The sequence below is a fragment of the Acomys minous genome, assembly GCF_964271855.1.
Source record: "Acomys minous genome assembly, chromosome: 4".
Lineage (NCBI taxonomy): Eukaryota > Metazoa > Chordata > Mammalia > Rodentia > Muridae > Acomys > Acomys minous.
The window spans coordinates 112,259,133-112,278,739 of NC_140486.1; the positions used below are offsets into that span (position 1 = coordinate 112,259,133).

The following is a 19,607-nucleotide window of genomic DNA, read 5'->3' on the forward strand; positions in this document are numbered from 1 at the left end:
TAGGTCTTGTGCCTCGGCTTTTTCAACCAGCTCTATCAGAAAAGCATAGAGTGAGAGCAACTGGACTGCCCTAGCCTGCGCTTCTGCCATGGCCCCTGCAGCGTCTCCAGCCTCCCTTCCTCTGTGTGTGTGTCTGCTGCTGGCCTGTGGCCTTGCCCAGGCAGGCAGGCTGCTGGTGGTGCCCATGGATGGGAGCCACTGGTTCACCATGCAGACGGTTGTGGAGGAACTCCTGCACAGAGGGCATGAGGTGGTGGTAGTCACGCCAGAGGTGAGTTGGCAACTGGGACGATCCATGAATGTTACAGTGAAGACATACTCAACTTCTCACACTCTGGAGGATCTGGACCGTGAGTTTAAGTTTTTCTCGGACACTCAGTTGAAAACTCCAGAACAAAGTATGCGTTCTTTAACAACAGGCTCAGCCAAAGGTTTCTTCAAGTTAATTTTTTCACTCTGCAGAAGTGTGTTTAACGACAAGAAGTTAGTGGAGTACTTGAAGCAGAGCGCTTTTGATGCCGTGTTTCTGGATCCTTTTGATGTGTGCGGCTTAACTGTTGCCAAATATTTGTCACTTCCATCAGTGGTCTTTACAAAAGTTACATTTTGCTACTATCTTGAAGAGGGTGCCCAGTGCCCTGGTCCCCTCTCTTATGTTCCTAAACTTTTCTCACAATTAACAGACACCATGACTTTCATGGAGAGAGTGTGGAACTATCTCTTCTACATCGAAGAACGTGCATTTTGCCCCTATTTTTTCAAAACTGCTGTAGAAATTGCCTCTGAAATTCTGCAGACCCCAGTGACTATGCCTGACCTCTTCAGCCCCGTGTCCATTTGGCTGTTACGCACTGACTTTGTCCTGGACTTCCCCAGACCTGTGATGCCCAACATGATCTACATTGGTGGCATCAACTGCCACCAGGGAAAGCCGCTTTCCAAGGTATGCTATCTCTCCTTTAGCAGCGAAGAGAGCCCTGACTTTGGACAGTGAAAAAGAAACTCTTTACTTAGCTGTGATTTATTATTTATCTTCCTGGGTTAGAGAATTGTTTTGTGCCAATTCACCAGTTAGGAAAAAAAATTCTATATAGGTGCCTTATCAGTATGGACGTGAACACCTGTGGCATAAGTGAATATAAATTACAAACTACAATCTGATTTTAAATATAAATGTATGCCTTCATGTGTGTGTGTGTGTGTGTGTGTGTGTGTGTGTGTGTGTGTGTGTGTGTAGGTCATGAAATTAGAAAGGGAAGGGAACAAAGAAAGCTTTCATGAGGAGAGAAAAAGACAGCAACGCTAGACGTGTTACATGAAAGCAGAAAGGGAGACTATTCAGGGGTTAGGAAGAGAACATATGGTGGGTAAGGCTGGGGAGTGGGGGAGTGGAATAAACAAGGAGAAAAGAAGGACATGACTGAAAAATGCCATATTACCCCCAAATAATTTATATGCTATCCTGGAAAAGTAATTTAAAAAGACAAATCAGAACAGAAAACAAAAACAGAAAACCCCATTCAAGCCACATTTTAATGTTTTTGGAGACATTGTGAGTGCACACGAAGCCATGAGGCAGCTCTCATTATTTGTAGGGTGTACTCTATAGGAGTACACACATAGTTTTTCCAAATTTCGAAAGTTAGTGATACGATATGTAGGATGGAATGTAGGTGCGTTTGTTGTTTTTAAGAAAATAAAATAGGTCTAGAAAGATGGCTCATTGGTTAAGGGCACTGTCTGAGGTTCTGAGTTCAATTCCCAGCAAAGACATGGCGGCTCACAGCCATCTGTAATGAGATCTGGTGCCCTCTTCTGGCCTGCAGGCCTAATGCAGGCAGGGCATTGTATCCATAATAAATAAATAAATATATCTTTAAAAAATAAAATAAAATAAAATAAAATAAAAAGATAAAATAGAAGCCGTCATATCAACGTTGGGCAAGATGAGCCAACAGAAAAACGGAAGAGCCCCAAGAGAAGGCACAAGAATCAGAGACATACTTGGCTATGCATTCAGGAGTTCCGTAAAAGTACTAAACCCAAAAGCAGTATATATGCAGAGGTCCCAGTACTGACCCATGCTGGTCGTGTGCGTACTGCTACAGTCCTTGTGAGTCCGTATGAGCTGTGTTGAGTTGTTTTAGAGGGCCTTGTTCTGTTTTCCTCCGTCCCTTTTGTCTCCCCCACTCCGTGTGCCACCTCTTCCTTGGGATTCTTTGACTTCTGAGGGGGAAAGATCTCATGGAGACAGACAACTTCTTTAGAGTTGTGTGTTCCAAGGTCTGTCTGTCTGTCTGTCTCTGTCTCTGTCTCTGTCTCTGTCTCTGTCTCTCTCTCTCTCTCTCTCTCTCTGTGTGTGTGTGTGTGTGTGTGTGTGCGTGTGTGTGTGTGTGTGTGTGTGTGTGTAATGTCTTGCTGTGGGTCTCTGTCTTTGTTCCTGTATGCTGTAAGTGGAAGCAACTATGATGACGACTAAATAAGGCACCGATCTACAAGTATAGCAGAATACCATTAGGAGTCATTTTATTGTTTTCTTCTTTTTTTGCCAGAAGTATTTGGTTTTACCTATTGGGTATATCTAGAGACTGGTTCCTTGTAGACTCTGGACCCAAGCAGTGTCAGGTGTGAGTTCGATCTCATGGAGTGGGCCTTAGGTCAAATCAGACATTGGGTGGTTACTCCTACAAGGTCTGTGCCTCCATTGCTCCGTTGCTATATTACAGGCAAGACAGATTGTTGCTCAAAGGCGTCGTGACTGGCTTGGTGTTCATTCTTCTCTTTTGGCAGTCAGCTGCACCCCTTTCTATGTCCTGGACACTAGAACATGGGGTTGAAGGCTCTCTGTAGGCACCAGCTCACCCTCTCCATGTTCAGTGAGTTGTGTGGGTGCTGTCTTCAGCAATGGGGCCTTGATGTCAGTATGTGGAGAGCAACCTGTTGCCTTGTCAACATCTGGGGTTGTTTAGGTATTTCCAATGGGCCACATTTGACCAACAAGTCAGTTGGATGAAACCCAGTCCCAGCACTGGAAACTTTGGTGGCAAGATACAGCCAGTAGGGGTCCTGTCTTCCTCATTCCGTGGAGACTTTGCCAGGAATGCTTCCATATGGTATGGGAAGTTGCCACTGCACTGGGTGTCCACACTGCCACTCAAATGCTCTTCAGTGCTAGCTCCTCTCCCCTCGTTTTCTCCCTGAATCTCATTTCCTCTCTCCCTTCCCACCTGTTCCTGTCTCCTCTCTTGACTGCAGTCCACCCATAAACTCTATTCTATTTCCCCCTGCCATAGAGATTTATGGGACCCCTCTCATCCCTTCCTCTATACTTAACATCTCTGGGTCCATGAATTGTGGCTTGGTTATCGTATGTTTAGTAGATAATATAAACAAAACATGTAATATTTATTTTTCTGGGTCCAGGTTGTATTTTTCCCTCATTCTTTACATTTGTCTACAAATTTCATGATGCCATTTTTTTCCCCTCAAGACAGGGCTTCTCTGTGTAGCTCTGACTGTCCTGCAACTTACTATGTAGACCAGGATGACCTCGCATTCAGAGATCTGCCTGCCTCTGCCTCCACATTCACCTGACTTAACCCCTTGCCACCCACAGAGATCCAGTTCTGTTATTGCTCAGGGTTATTTCAGCTAGCCTGGGTTTTTTCGGGTTTCCGTATGCAGTTGAGAATTGTTCCTTTTAGGTCTGTGAAGCACTGTGTTGGGATTTTGGTGAGAATTGCTTTGAACCCATAGATAGCTTGTGAGAGGGTGGCCATTTTTACCATGTGAATCCTACAGGCCATGAGCGTGGGAGATCTGTCTTTTGATATCTTCCTCTGTAGGCTCAATTTTTTTATCAATTATATTTTATTATGAACTTATTAAACAAGCCTACCTCCCTAACAACCAGACTAATCCAAACTATCAGAAAAGGACATTAAAGAACACTACAATGAAACCTTAAGGATATCCGTTCTTGGCGTAGTTAGCAGGATTTCAGTAGACCAGCAATTCCACTAAAGCTGTTTGGAACCGGGAGCAGCAGCTGGAACCTCAAGCCTCAGCTGGAGTCTAAAGCTTTGGAAACTCTCCCTGGAACAGTTCTCTTTAGGAGCCTCTTGAAGTGCAGGGATGAACAGCCAAAAACCAAGTCCCAACCAAAAAGCCTCCTTTCCTGTTTTGGATATAGATATATCTATATATTTATGTATATCTCTATCTATCTATCTATCTATCTATCTATCTATCTATCTATCTATACATACATACATATCCTCTCAGTCTGTTCAAGGATGTTTTTCACCAAGCTCCCCCGTGAAGTTTAACTTTTTTTTTTTTTGAGACAGGGTTTCTCTGTGTAGCCTTGCCTGTCTTGGACTCACTTTGTAGTCCAGGCTGGCCTCAAACTCACAGAGATCCACCTGCCTCTGCCTCCCGAGTGCTGGGATTAAAGATGTGCGCCACCACGCCCAGCCCACGAAGTTTGACTTTTAAGTGGGAAAACATCCTGTTCTCTCACATCTAAGTGGTAAACATCCTGCCCTCTTCTCCATCCCACACTTGGGATCAAAACAAAAACAGAGCCGGATGTAGTGCTGCACGCCTGTAATCCCAGCACTTGGGAGGCAGAGGCAGGCAGATCGCTTTGAGCTCGAGGCCAGCCTGGTCTACAAAGTGATTCTAGGACAGCCAAGGCGACACAGAGAGACCTTGTCTCAAAAAAACAAAAAAAAAACAAAAACAACAACAACAACAACAACAACAACAACAAAACAGGTTTATCTCCCTTTTATTCTTCCATTTACTTCTTCAAAGACTTGGCTAGAGTTACCTCAAAATATTTTCTATTCTTTGAGGCTATTGGGAAAGGTTTTGTTTCCCTGATTTCTTTCTCAGTCTGTCATTTGTATATAGGAGGGCTACTGGTTTTCTGAGTTGATTTTGTATCCAGCTACTTTGCTGAAAGTGCTTATCAGCTGTAAGGGTCCCCTGGTAGAATTTTTAGGATCACTTATGTGCACTATCTTATCATCTGCAAATAAAGATTCTTTGACTTTTTTCTTTCCAGTTTGTACCTACTTGGTCCCCTTCAGTTGCCTTATTGCTCTATCCAAGGCTTGAAGAACTACATTGAATAGGTGTTGGAGGAGCGGCACACCTCAACGAAGTCATAAGGACGCATGATCTCTTCTTTCTTGCATTTCACTTGCCCTAGAGAGACGGTCACCAGCCAAAAGCCGAGAGACTTGGATCCCTTCCTTTAGTGATCACTTCCGATCTTTTCACTGAGTGACTTCATGTTTTAGAAGTGATATGTACTAGCTCTCTATCTTTTGCTTCTGTGGACAAGTCTGTGCTAACTGCTCTTTAAGACTTTCTCCACGTTAACACGTTTCTGTATTATGTTCTGTTATCTCATCAGGCAAGAAGTAGGGTTGTTGGGTCATACAGCTGGGCATGTGTCACACCCCCACACACACTTAGGCACCCCCCCACCATCTCCCTCAGTCTCACACTCCATGCACTGATTCACACACACCATGATCAGCCACATACAATTACACATATATGTGTATGTAGAGGCTCTTGATAAAGAGCTTGCATACAGCACAGCAACAAATCTAAAATAAAAAGCCACCCTGGGACCATGTATGTGTCTCTTTTATCATTTTATACGGCAGCCAGGTCTCACATCCAGTGTTTGTACTGCGGGGGAACAGAAGTTGTGTGTGGAGTTATTCCTGTGTGTTGTCAAGGAAACATCCGTGATAGACTGTATGTGGCTGCATGTGCCTAGGCATGTCTTTCTGTGCAGCGTGCTATGTCCTACCGTGGGGATTTGATGATGGTTTTATAACATAACCCCCACAGGTCTCTCTGGAGAGTTTCTTACAGAGGTGTCATTAAATCTCACAGCAGTTGTGACTCCATGGGGTTGCCATACCCACAAGAGCACCAAAGACTTGGTTTGGCTCTATACCAGTCCTTTCCTATACAAGGGAGTGGGACACATTTCCTGTGGCCTTCTCTAGCATTCTTTCCTTCTTCCTGCCAACTCAACTTCAGTTCTTGCCTTCCACACTTCTTGGCACCCTTCTGATGTTCAGCCAAGCAAGCACATTAGAGATGCAGAGGCTCTGAGTGGACAGGTCATCATTTTTCTGAATTCTCAGAATCCCAAGTCATTCTTTCATAACGGTGTTTGAAAACTGGCATTGCCATAGAGGGCATGATCTTTCCAGGGCAAAGGTCACACGCTTTTCTTTTCTGGAAACCACACAAATAGGTAGTCAGCAAAACCAGCACTCATTAGTTACTCTGCTGGATGAGTCATTGGCAGTGAGTGTAACTTCACCTACCAATATGTGAGTACCTGTTGTCATTGAGGGAGGTTTGGTACACATATTATTTTCTGTCACTGTACTAGAGATGTATCATCTGACTGGCTGGCTGGCCTCTGGCATGGCTCCTGCAGCTTTTCCATCCTCCCTTCCTTCCTCCCTTTCTCCCTCAACCCCCCACCCAGTGTGTGTGTGTGTGTGTGTGTGTGTGTGTGTGTGTGTGTGTGTGTGTGTCTATGTGTGCACACACTTGCCTCTGGCTTTGCCCAGGCAGGCAGGCTGCTGCTGTTGCCTGTGGATGGCCACAGGTTACCATGAAATCTCTTTTGGATAAACTGGCCCACAAAGACCATGAACTAGTGATGGTTCCAGGAGCTGGCAATTGAGGAGACCACTGAATTCAATGGGGAAGACTTACTTGGCTTCTCAAACTACAGAGGATTACTTTTTTGCTGTCACTGAATGGAAAACTCCAGGGTTCTATACGTTTTCTCTAACAATGGGCTCAGCAAAGGCTCTTTTGATATCATCTTTTCACTATGTAGGAATCGGTTAACAAAAATGAATGAGTAAGTTACCCACAGCAGAGGGTTTTTTGTGGTTGTTTGTTTGTTTGTTTTTGTTATTTGAGACAGGGTTTCTCTGTGTAGCCTTGACTATCCTGGACTTGCACTGTAGACCAGGCTGGCCTCGAACTCACAGCGATCCGCCTGCCTCTGCTTCCCAAGTGCTGGGATTAAAGGCGTGCACCACCACTGCCAGGCAGCAGAGCTTTTTTTGATATGTTCCTGGACACCAGTGATGTGTGCAGCTTAGTGGTTGCCAAATAGCTTTCCTTCCACCTCAACGTTTTTCTCTAATGCTGAAGGAAGTGCTCAGGGTACCTCAGTGTACCATCCCTTCCCCGGGTCTCTGAGTTTCTCTCCTGCCTCCCAGATACCATGACCTCTGCTCTCTAAAGGGAGAGTGTGGGATTATTTCTCTTGAATAGTGATTTGTCACGGATATCACCTCTGAAATTCTTCAAGTCCCTGAGATCTCTACAGCCAAGGGTCTATTTGGTTGCTGTGTACTGACTTTCCTTTTGACTATTCCAGGCCAGTGCTGCTCAACATGGTCTTTGCTGGTAGGATCAACCGCTACCAGAGAGAGTTACTGTCCCAAGTATGTTTTCTGCCCTTTAGCGCAGGACAGGTGGCCTGGCTTTGGATGTTAGAGAGAAAAAGATAGCTTATTTTATTTTTAATATAGTTTATTAATTTATTCATATTACATCTCAATTGTTATCCCATCCCTTGTATCCTCCCATTCCTCCCTCCCTCCCATTTTCCCCTTACTCCCCTCCCCTGTGACTGTGATTGAGGGGGACCTCCTCCCCCTGTATATGCTCATAGGGTATCAAGCCGTTCTTGGTAAAAGATTGTTTATTAAACTGTGGTTTGTCATTAATGTTTGTCACATTTACAGTTTCTGGCTCAATGAATTACTTTCTGCCAATTTACTTAATTTTAGTTAGGAAACTTAATGAATCTGCAGTCACTGGTGTTCATTCAGCTACAGCTGGATTAATTATTTAGAATTTTCAGGTTATTTAAACATCCTGGTTTCATCTCAATCCCTTCATATCACTCTTTCACTCTATCTCTAGACTCTTCACTTACAAAAATAATTAGGAGATGAACATGCTGCTCTTTAAGACATATTTTGAAATATTTTGTAATGCATCATTCTCTATTTATTTTGTTAAAATACTATCTAGTAGCTTTGCTAGATAGTACATCACTGATGTTGTCATAGGTGGAGCTGACAGATCTGCCGTGCTCTTCAACAACTCCCTTAAAAATCTTCAAGTTTTCAACCAGTCATGGTAGACAGTTTAGCTTTTGCTTCATTTCTCTTTGTGGAAGGACATGTGGCAAACATCCTGAAATCCTGTTTAACTGTTTTCTTTTCTTTCTTTTTTCTTTTTTTGTTCTTATCTCAGCCTGATGTTCTAGATACAGAGTGGCCAGGTCTAATGTATGTTATTATACACATATTGCACTTTATACGTTTGAGAAATTGATTAAAACTATAAATAATGCGACAGTAAGGTCAATGCTGAATGATGGTGGTTACTTTCCCATGTCCCCCCCCCCTCTTTAGATGTTGTACTATTAGCAAAGTTGTATTGACTTTTCTGAGCAAAAATATTCTGTGTAGCACTTTTTCCTCCTTGACAGTACAGGAAATTGAACCCAGGTTCTTATATGTGCTAGACACACATGCTGCTACTGAGGCATAGCCTCTTCCCTCCTGGTACCTTTTATTTTGATACAGGTCTGAATAAGTTGACCAGGCTAGCCTTCAACTTACTCTGTAGCCCAGGCAGGCCCAATGCAGTATTAGGATATGAGCCCAAGATCATCCCTGAAGATTACCTATCTCAGTTTTACATCAAAATCTTCTGATTTATACAAGGGGCATTCTATGAAGTAATGAATACTTTTCTTACATCCTTTCCTCTATCTTTTTAAAAACAGATGCAGTGTGCATTGAGTGTAGTCTCTGTCAGGTGTGTGAGTCTCTGTACCTCAGGGTGGGACAGGGATGGGTAGACATATGCAGATGCACAATCCCAACAAGACACAACCGTTGTGTTTCCCTAGCACACTGTGCTTTTTGAACTGTCTGACATTAAGGATAAACAAGAATTCACCCAATTTATTAGAGGCTCATGATTTTTGTGAATGGTATTTAAGATCATAGAAGGTGGTAAACACAACACAATGCAAGGCATTGGTGATGTGCTTGGGTGACCAGGCAATGTCTGGTGCACCAAGGGTCTAGGTGATTGTAGGGTATCATGTGTTATGTTTATTAACATTTCATAGGTTTCATGACATAAGGCTCAAAAATCTGTTTTAAGTCATTGGGGCTATGTGTGTGTGTGTGCGTGTGTGTGTACGATGTGTTTCGTCTTTCTTTTAGCTTTGAGAGACTTACTTTCATGTGGTCTGCGGTTTGGTGGGGAGAATAACCACAGGAGGATGAAAGCTAGGTTGACCTTCCACTTGTGATTTTTTGAAGTTGACAGACATCTCAACAGGTCCTCACTGACAGGACCATTGATGTACTGCTCAGATGTAAATTCTGCTCACTGTGAACTCTGTTCCTTTTCTTCTTTCTATAGAGGCATAACTATGGTGTTTAAACTAGTGTTTCTTGTGCAGTGACAAGAGAGATACTCTTTCTGGAATCATCTCAGAATGTTGGGAGAGATAACCTCCATCCAGAGAACGCTCCCCATTACTCACGCACAGCTCTGGGGAAAAGATTAGATTTTTCCTGACTGAGACGGTCTTCTTATGGTTCTCAGTGGACTTCATTCAGGTCTGTGGACCAGGAAGCTAGCTGAGGCTTCTGTCCAAGTGTTCAAGGGCCAAAGGTGTCCTGGTCTACGTGTAAATGTTAATGGGCATGGCTGGGAGGACTGCAAGGATTCTGATTGTACCAACTGCGGAGTCACTGTCCTCAGTTTTGTTTACCAAAGACAATGATCAGAAAGTGTCACAGTCATGAGCTAAATGGTGATTAGGAAAATGTCTGATCATCATCCTTAGGTTCCTTAAATGACCTGTGCCTTCTTCCTAAGGAGATTATGCATCAATATTGGCCTCAGGACACCTCACCAGCTCCTCCTTGGGTCTCCTGACACATGTCACTTTATTTCCCATGGAGGACTCTGGAATTCTGGGAAATGCAAGGGAATTACATGCAGCAAATAATAATAATAATAGTTGTTGTTTTTTTGAGACAGAGTTTTTCTGTGTAACCATGGCAGTCCTGAACTCATGCTGTAGACCAGGTGATCTCAAACTAATAGAGATGTGCCTGCCTCTGCCTCCCCAAGTGCTTGGATTAGAGGAGTGCACCTGTAGAATTTTTATTTTGTGTTTGAGAAACTTACACATGCATATCATTTACTTTGGCCAAACCCACCCCTCTCCACTCCATCCTCCCCAACTCTTCAAGCTATTGCACCACCAAGGTGTTGTTTTAGATTTGCTTTTGTCTTTTTAACCAACCAATATTGATATACTTTTAGTTCTAGACTTGAATAATTATCCAAGTCCTTTAAACACAGAGCATTTTCTGATCCTGCTATTATCTCAGCAGCACGGAGATTTGGGAGAAGAGTAATGGGGTCTAGGTCCTTATTATAGACAAGCTTCTTCTTCTTCTTCTTCTTCTTCTTCTTCTTCTTCTTCTTCTTCTTCTTCTTCTTCTTCTTCTCCTCCTCCTCCTCCTCCTCCTCCTCCTCCTCCTCCTCCTCTTCTTCCTCCTCCTCCTCCTTCTTCTTTAAACAAAATACTTTAAGAGTTGAGTCCAATCTCTTCCCTTCATTCAGAACTTCCTGTTGGCTTCTGTAAGAACCATCATAGTTGCCTTCCGGTCAATTCCCCCTTCCAAACTTCCAAAATTGCTGCCAAGTTTTGCAATAACTGGGCTGGCATCTTGCAGAGCTGTCATATTCTAGTTTATTATACTACTGTACCATGGTGGTGTGGAGCCTGTTCCTCTACACCGGAAGTGAGTGTGCACTGGAGTAGACATGTCATATGTGACATTATATGCTTAGGATAAGATCAGTCTCATCAGAAGATGCCTCGATGCAGGTGTTCTGTTTTCAGTGATATTAAGATTGATTTGATAATGAAAAACATCACCAGGTGGTTTTTCGCCCCCTTCTTACTAGTCCTCAAGGAACAAGGATGCAGAGTGCTGGGCATGGATCAGATTGGGCAAGTTTTAGCCTCTGAACTCTCAGCATGGTAAGGGGGAATCTAGACATCCTTGATGCCTTGTCTGGTCTTCCAGATGCTGCCTCTCTCCTGCATTCCCTGTACCTCTGCACTCCAGTCATGCTGCTTATTTCCGGTCTCACAAGCCACCACATTCCATTCTTCCTTGGGATCTTTCTGACTCCTGCTTTCTCTCTGAAATCCTCTTTCTCCCACAAACATCCCCCCCCCCCGCCCAAAGAAACACTTATTATTTTCATTCTGGTTCTAATGATGTATCTTGGGAAGCTTTTCATGACCACCTAAAAAGACGACCCCAGAGATCTTGTGGTGCCCAGAGACATATGTCAACATTCATGTCATAATCCTAGCTAATGAATCCATCCACCTATCTCCCACCAGTGTCTATCTATATCTCCTTTAACTCCTAGTGCAGGAACCACAGTTGGTTTCACACTGCCACAACTCCAGAACCTTCCTGGAACATAGAAGACATTTGCTGGGTGAATATGTGAATGGTTGGCATAGGGCTGTGCCTAAGGATTTGTTCTCAAAAGGCTCTTGTCTAAATTGGGTTCTGGGGCCACCAGACTCAGTATTCCTGCGATGAATGCAGAGGGACTTGCAGGACCAGATGTGTGGAAATGTGGACAGAAGCCTCAATTGTTATTGCCTTTTGGTTATTCAGTTCTATTCCCATGGGCTCTCAGGGTCACTTAGGAGCACTGGGGTTCCCACAGTGTGTAGGATGATTAAGTCAGGTTTGAAAGAGCAAGTAGAGTGACTTGAGGTATGTTTGAAGGTAGTTAAATACAGGGTTTGAGGACATGGCTTCTGGAGTCATCCTGTACTGACTCCCTACATCACTTGTCTTTGAAATGTGCACATCTGTAAGAAGTTTCCAGTAGAAACATCTGATATCCAGATGAAATTCTATTGTACACGAAAACTGCCACAAAGCAACAAATCCCCAGTAGCCCTGATGGAGTGGTCAATGTGCACGGTCTAACACAGCTGTTTCCCACCTCCACGGTCTTAATGGGAATAACCACTCATCCAGGCCTCCTAAGCATAGTCTGAGCAGATGTCACATGTCTCATATAGTGTGCTTCCCATGAACAATTGTATTCAGATGGGGGAGTTGTTCCCTTGTGGAGAACTTCCAAATTAGATATAACAAAATATAATATTTATTGGCTGAGAACAATGCATATAATAAAATGGAATAAATGATCTCAAATTACAACTCATTGTTGAGTAGTTTGAAGTTGTCTAGTATGGGGCATCCATCTTTGTTATTGCTCATCTTGTCCATGGTTACTTTGGACCAATGGGTTCTTTTGTGGCTAAAACAAATATATGGATTATTGTTCGTTTCTGTGAAGAAAGCCTGAATATAAAGGCAACACAGAATCTATAGACTACTTGAGTATTATGGACACTATAACAACATCAATTCATCTCTCAGTTTGGCCATACTCATATGCAGCACCATATTTTCATTGATTGCTTCTGTGGTAGGTTTTAGTATGTTTTAGTAGTAGGAGACCCATGCTTACTGATTTCCAAAGTGTGTTGGTGAATCCCATAATATAATCTCCCTTAAAGTTTAAAAATGGTTTTGTTGAGGCTGGAGAGAGAGAGAGCTCAGCAGCTGGGAGGTGTTGCTGCCTTTGCAGAGGACTCAGGTTTGGCTCCCAGCTCCCATGTCAGGCTGCTCACAACCACCTCTAACTTCAGCTCCTGGCTTCTAACATCTGATTCTGGTCTCTGTGGGAAGCCTCGTTGTGGGGAGTGTCGAGAAAAGCCTTTTGGAGGCTCACAGAGAATGGCAAGTGATGCCTCAGCGGCCCCTAAGACTCCTGGAATGGTCCTGATGCGCAGCTCACAGTGTTGATCCACTAGGACTCCTAGCACACCAGTGAAGTCTCCAAATGGATCTGAGGCTAGGGCGGGGATTGCTTGCCCCTTCTTTACAGAAATCTCCTAAGGTGACCTTGCTGCACCCCCAATCCCCCACATTTCATCAAAGCTACAGCAACCTGACTAATTGCTATTGTACTTGAGGCCAGTATGGGATGGACTGATTGGCCCTTCAGCCTTTTAAAGGCCTTTACACTGGACAGTTGATTGGCTAGATCTAAACAGGGGGCCTAGGTTTACTGCATATATTGTCCTTGGTTGGTATAACAAGTTGTGCTGGTCCCCCTGGGTCCAGATATGCTAGCTTTGATGGTCTCTTTGTGGGTCTCCTGAACCCTCTGGGTCCTTCTATCCCACCATTCTTCCATTCCACTCTCAGTGCTCTACTAGGAGTCCAGCAGAGAGTCCCAGAGTCTATCCCAATCCCACACTGGTGGAGTCTCTCAGAGGCCCTCTATGTTGGGCAAATATCCACTTATCAGTGAGTATATACCATGCATGGCTTTGAGGGTCAGGGTTATCACACTCAGGATGATTGTTTCTAGCTTCATCCATTTGCCTGCAAATTTCAAGATCTCCTTTTTTTTTTTAAGCTAAGTAATATTCCATTGTGTAAATGTACCACACACAGTTTCTTTATCTATTCTCTGGTTGAGGGACATCTAGGTTGTTTTCAGATTGTCTATTATGAATACAGTTTCTATGAACATAGTTGAGTAAAAATCCTTGTTGAATGGTGGGGCATCTCTCCAGTATGTGCTCAGGAGTAGTATGGCTGGGTTTTGCAGAAAAACTATTGCCAATTTTCTGAGAAAGTGACAGGTTGATTTCCAAAGTGGTTTTACAAGTTTGCGTTCCCACCAGCAATGGAGGAGTGTTCCCCTTTCTCCACATCCTAGCCAGCATATGCTGTCATTTGAATTTTTTATTTTTGCCATTCTGGGAGGTGTAAGATGGAATCTCAGAGTCATTTCAATTTGCATTTCCCTGATGACTAAGGATGTTCAGCATTTTAGGTGTTTCCTGGCCATTTGATGTTCCTCGGTTGAGAATTCTCTGTTTAGCTCTGTACCCTATTTTTTAATTGGATTATTTGGTTTGGTATTTAATTTCTTGAGTTCTTTATATATTTTGGACATTAGCCCTTTGTCGGATGTAGGGTTGGTGATGATTGTCTCCCAGTCTGTAGGCTGTCATTTTGTTCTGTTGACAGTGTCCTTTGCCTCACAGAAGCTTTTTAGTTTCATGAGGTCCCATTTATTAATTGCTGATCTTAGAGCCTGAGTTATTGGTATTGGTTCAGGAAGTTGTCTCTTGTATTAATGAGTTCAAGGCTCTTCCTCACTTTTTCTTCTAACAGATTTAGTGTGTCTGGTTTTATGTCAAGGTCTTTAGTCCACTTGGACTTTAGTGTTGGGCAGGGTTATAAATATGGATCTATTTTAATTTTTCTACATGTAGACATCTAGTTAGACCAGCACCATTAGTTGAAGATGCTATCGTTTTTCGATTGTATGTATTTGGCTTCTTTGTAAAAAATCAAGTGTCCCTATGTGTGTGGATTTATTTCTGGGTCTTTGATTTGATTCCATTGATCAAATAGCCTATTTCTATGCCAGTATCATGCCATTTTTTATTACTGTTGCTCTATAGTACAGCTTGAGATCAAGGACGGAGAGTCCTCCAGAAGATCTTTTATTGTACAGGATTGTCTTAGCTTTTCTAGGGTTTTTGTTTTTCTACATGAAGTTGAGAATTGAATTTTCAAGGTCTGTAATGAATTTTATAAGTATTTTGATAGAGATTACATTGAATCTCAGATTTTTTTTTTGGTAAGATGGCCATTTTTACTGTGTTGATCCTCTTGATCTATGAGCATGGGAGCTCTTTCCATCTTCTGATATCTTCTTCAATTTCTTTCTTCAGAGACTGGAATTTTTTTTCATACAAATCTTTCACTTGCTTGGTTATATTATCTGTGGCTATTGTGAAGGGTGTAGTTTCCCTAATTTCTTTTTATTCTTAATTATTTTATTTTTGTACATATACATTTATATTATTACACATATATACAATAGATTACCTATGGCAAGAAGAACCATGACACAATCAGGAATTATATAAATGTTACATTCTTAGTGTTTTGGCTATTTGTATTTGACAGCCTTGAAGAGGATATCTTTCCTGTCTTGGTGCATCTAAATTTCTGAATGTAAATCAATCTCCATCACATATTGTCATTATCAACTTGGAACACCTATCTAGACCCAAAAAACATCTTAACTCCTAAAGAATTAAGCCTCATTGTAAAACTAAGCTACCCGGTCTTCAACTCCCTCAGAGACTTGAGAAGGAGTAAACTTGATTATCTGAATATGCTGGGAGTGCAGGTTAGTAGCTTTCCCAATGAAAAGATGACAAAGACAGTCCCCTAATTTCTTTCTCAGCTCGTTTCTCATTTGTATACAGGAGGGCTATTGTTTTTCTTAAATTAATTTTGTATCCAATCATTTTGCTGAAGGTGTTTATCGGCTGTGGGAGTTCTCTGGTGGAATTTTGGGGGTTGCTTATGTACACTATCATATCATCTGTGAATAAGGATAATTTGACTTCCTCCTTTCCCATTTGGTTTCCCTTGATCTCTTTTTGTTGTCTTATTGCTCTGGCTAGAACTTCAAGAACTATATTGAAGAGATATGGAGGAAGTGGGCAGCCTTGTCTGGCCCCTGATTTTAGAGGAATTTCTTTGAGTTTCTTCCCATTTTATTTGATGTTGACTATTGGCTTGCTGTATATAGCCTTTATTATGTTTAGGTATGTGCCACATTAACTCTAGTAGATTCTGTGTGACAAATTCCACAGACTGAGGCATTAACTTCAAAGGAAGGAGGTCTCCTGCAACCGGTTGTGGAACTCTTGGCTGGAGAAAAAAAATATTGAGCCATAATTCTCATGGCAATTAATCTATTCTATTTCTCTTCTCATCTATGAGATATTCCTTATAGCCTAGGCTGAGCTTTTTAGTGAGAAATTGGATAAGAGACCATCCCTTGAGATGGAGTCACTAGCCATGCATGACCTTATCTCCAGGAGAACCAGCGCTTCACTTTATAAATCATTTATAAAATTACAAAATAGTATTATGATTGATAAAAACTTTCCCAACAACAAAATATCATATGGTTATACATGTGTTGTCAGAAGTGGGCTTTGGTATACAGTTAAGAGAGCCTTAAATAAAAAATTAAAATAGTTTAAAATTACACCTCGAAGATTCACAGAAATATAGGTTAGATACTACAAACCATAAGAATTTTTAACCTGCTATTGGAATTATGCCATTCGCCTTGGATAATTTTGTACTTTCCTGTGCCAAATAACAATGATGTTATCTGTCCTATCCGTGACTGCTTCACTACACACATCTTCTGTATTCTATTTGTGATTGCCTCACTGAACACATCTTCCAAGAGTTGTAATACTTGTTTTATTGTGTATAAAAATCCTTGCTTGAGAGCTGCAAAATACACTCAGATTCAGATTGCCTCTGTGTTTGCTTTCTGTTTGTCATTGCTGAATTCTTTCCCACCTAAACTTCAGGACCCTGATTCCAGGGACCCTCACACCTGGCTGGGGTGGTCCGTGGCAGGTACGTGCCTTGTATGCCTGATCTCTCCAAAACTTTAAACATGAATGGGTGTTGGATTTTGTCAAATGCTTTTTTGGCATCTAGGGAGATGATCATGTGGGGCTTTTCCCCCCAGTTTGTTTATATGGTGGATTACATTGATGGATTTTGATATATTGAACCATCCCTGCATGCCTGGAATGAAGCCTACTTGTTCATGGTGAATGATATCTTCGATGTACTCTTAGATTCGGTTTGCAAGTATTTTGTTGAGTATTTTTGCATCAATGCTCATAAGAGAAATTGGTCTGAAATTCCCTTTCTTTGTTGGGTCTTTGTGAGATTTAGGTGTCAAGGTGACTGTGGCCTCATAGAAAGAGTTTGGTAATGGTCCATCCATTTCTATTTTGTGGAGTAGATTGGAAAAATATCAGTTTTAGCTCTTCTTTGAAGGTCTGAAAGAGCTGTGTGCTGAAACCATCTGCCTCTGGGCTTCTTTTGGTTGGGAGACTTTCAATGACAGCTTCTGTTTCTGTAGCAGAAACGGGACTATTTAATTTGTTTATCTGATCTTGATTCAACATGTCTCTTTTCATTTCTGATTTTATTGATTTGGAAATTATCTCTCTGCCTTTTAGTTAGTTTGGCTAAGGAATTCTATCTTGTTGATTTTTCTCAAAGAACCAGCTTTTGGTTTCATTGAATCTTTGAATTGTTCTTTTGGTTTCTAATTTATTGATTTCAGCCTTGGGTTTGATGATTTTCAGCCATCTACTCCTCTTGTATGTGTCTGCTTCTTTTTTTCCCTAGGGCTTCCAGATGTGCCATTAAATTGCTTCTATGAGATATTTCCAACCTCTTCATGAGGGCACTTGGGGCTATGAACTTTCCTCTTAACTTTGCTTTCATTGTGTCCCATAAATTTGGGTATGTTGTACCTTCCCTTTCATTGAATTTTAGGAAGTCTCTTATTTCTTTCTTTATTTCTTCTCTGACCCAGTTGTCACTGAGTAGAGAGCTGTTCAGTTTCCAAGTGTGTGTAGGCTTTTTAATTGTTTCTGTTGTGACTGAAGGCCAGCTTTAGTCCATGGTGGTCTGATAGGATAAGAGGTGTTATTTCCATCTTCTTGTATCTGTTGAGGCTTGCTTTGTGACCTACTATATGGTCAGTTTTGGAGAAGGTTCAGTGAGGTGCTGAGAAAGTATAAACTTTTGTGTTTGAGTGAAAAGTTCAGTAGATATCTGCTAGGTCCGTTTGATTCAGCACATCTGTTAGTGTCATTATTTCTCAGCTTAGCTTCTGATTCATTGACCTATCTTTTGGTGAGAGGGGTATGTTGAAGTCTCCCACTATTTATGTGTGTGGGATAAATGCATGATTTAAGCTTTATTAATGTTTCCTTTACAAATGTGGGTGCCCTTGTATTTGGGGCATATGTGTTTGGAATTGTGATGTCATCTTGATTGCGTTTTCCTTTGATAAGTATGAAGTATCCTTCCTCATCTCTTTTGATTAATTCTAGTTGAAATTCTATTTTATAGATATTAGACTGGCTACTCCAGCTTGTTTCTTATGTCCATTTGCTTGGATGACCTCTAGTCCTTTACTCTCAGGTAATGTCAATGTTTATGGCTGAGGTGTGTTTTCTTTATATAGCAGAATGTTGAGTCCTGTTTATGCATCTATTCTGTTAGTCTGTCTCTTTATTGGAGAGTTGCAACCATTGGTGTTCAGGGAGATTAGTGACCAGTGAGTGTAAGGCCCTTTTACTTTGATGTGGGTTATGTTAGTGTGTTTATGTGCTTGTCTAATTTTTGTTTTGCTAAAGTGAAGTTGTCAATTTCCTGTGTTTTCCTGGGTGTAGTTAGCCTCCTTGGGTTGGGGTTTTCCTTCTATTATCTTCTGTAGGGCTGCATTTGTGATAGGTACTGCTTAAATTTGTTTTTGTTGTGACATATCTTGTTTACTATATCTATGGTTATTGAAATTTTTGCTGGGTATGGTAGTCTGGACTGGCATCTGTGGTCTCTTAGGGTTTGCAAGACACCTTCCCAGGCTCTCTGGCTTTTATAGTCTCTACTGAAAAGTCAAGTGTGATTCTTATAGGTTTGCCATTGTATGTTACTTGGCCCTTTTCCCCTTGCTAACGTATACACACACACACACACACACACACACACATAAATTTTTTGTTCTGTGCATTTAGTGTTTTAATTACTATGTGGCAGGACGTTTTCCCTTTCTGGTCTACTTTATTTGGTGTTCTGTAGGCCTTTACAGGCTTTTCTTTCTTTAAATTGGGGAAATTTACTTCTAGGATTTTGTTGAAAAGATTTTCTGGGCCTTGGAGGCAGGCATCTTTTCCTTCCACAATTCCTATTAAACCTTAGATTTTTATATTTTCATGGTGCCCTTTATTTCTTGGATGTTTTGTGTCAGGAAATTTTTAGATTTAACCCTTACTTTGATAGTTGCATCAATTTCTTCTATTGTATCTTTTACACCTGAGATTCTTTCCTCCATCTCTTGTGTTCTATTGATGATGCTTACCTATCCAATTCCTGTTTTCTTCTGTAGGTTCTCTCTTTCTAGGCTTTCCTCTATCTGTGCTTTTATTATTGTTTCCATTTTCATCTGCAGATCTTGAAGTGTTTTGATTTCCTTCACCTGATTATTCGCATTTTCCTGAGTTTCTTCCAATGATTTCTTCATTTCCTCTCTATAGGCCTCTGTCATGGCCTCTCTAAGGGCATCTATCTGTTTGGCTATATCTTCCTATATTTTTTAAATGGATTTTATTAATTTCTTCCATTATCATCCTCACTAGGAAAGATTTGAGGTCATTTTCCTGTGTTTCAGATATGTTAGATTTTACAGGGCTGATTGCCTTGGGATAACTGGGTTCTGGAGATGCCATAATATTTTGG

General features: G+C 41.6%; 1 protein-coding gene across 1 annotated transcript in view; it reads left to right on the forward strand.

Annotated features, from left to right (window-relative positions):
* Positions 1 to 19,607, forward strand: part of LOC311596360 (UDP-glucuronosyltransferase 1A6) — a 111,057-nt gene continuing 91,450 nt past the window's right edge. The window contains exon 1 of the mRNA XM_084779695.1: positions 1 to 943. Within this exon, the coding sequence (XP_084635821.1) occupies positions 89 to 943 (855 nt within the window). The 5' untranslated portion in view covers positions 1 to 88. The remainder of the gene's footprint in view (positions 944 to 19,607) is intronic.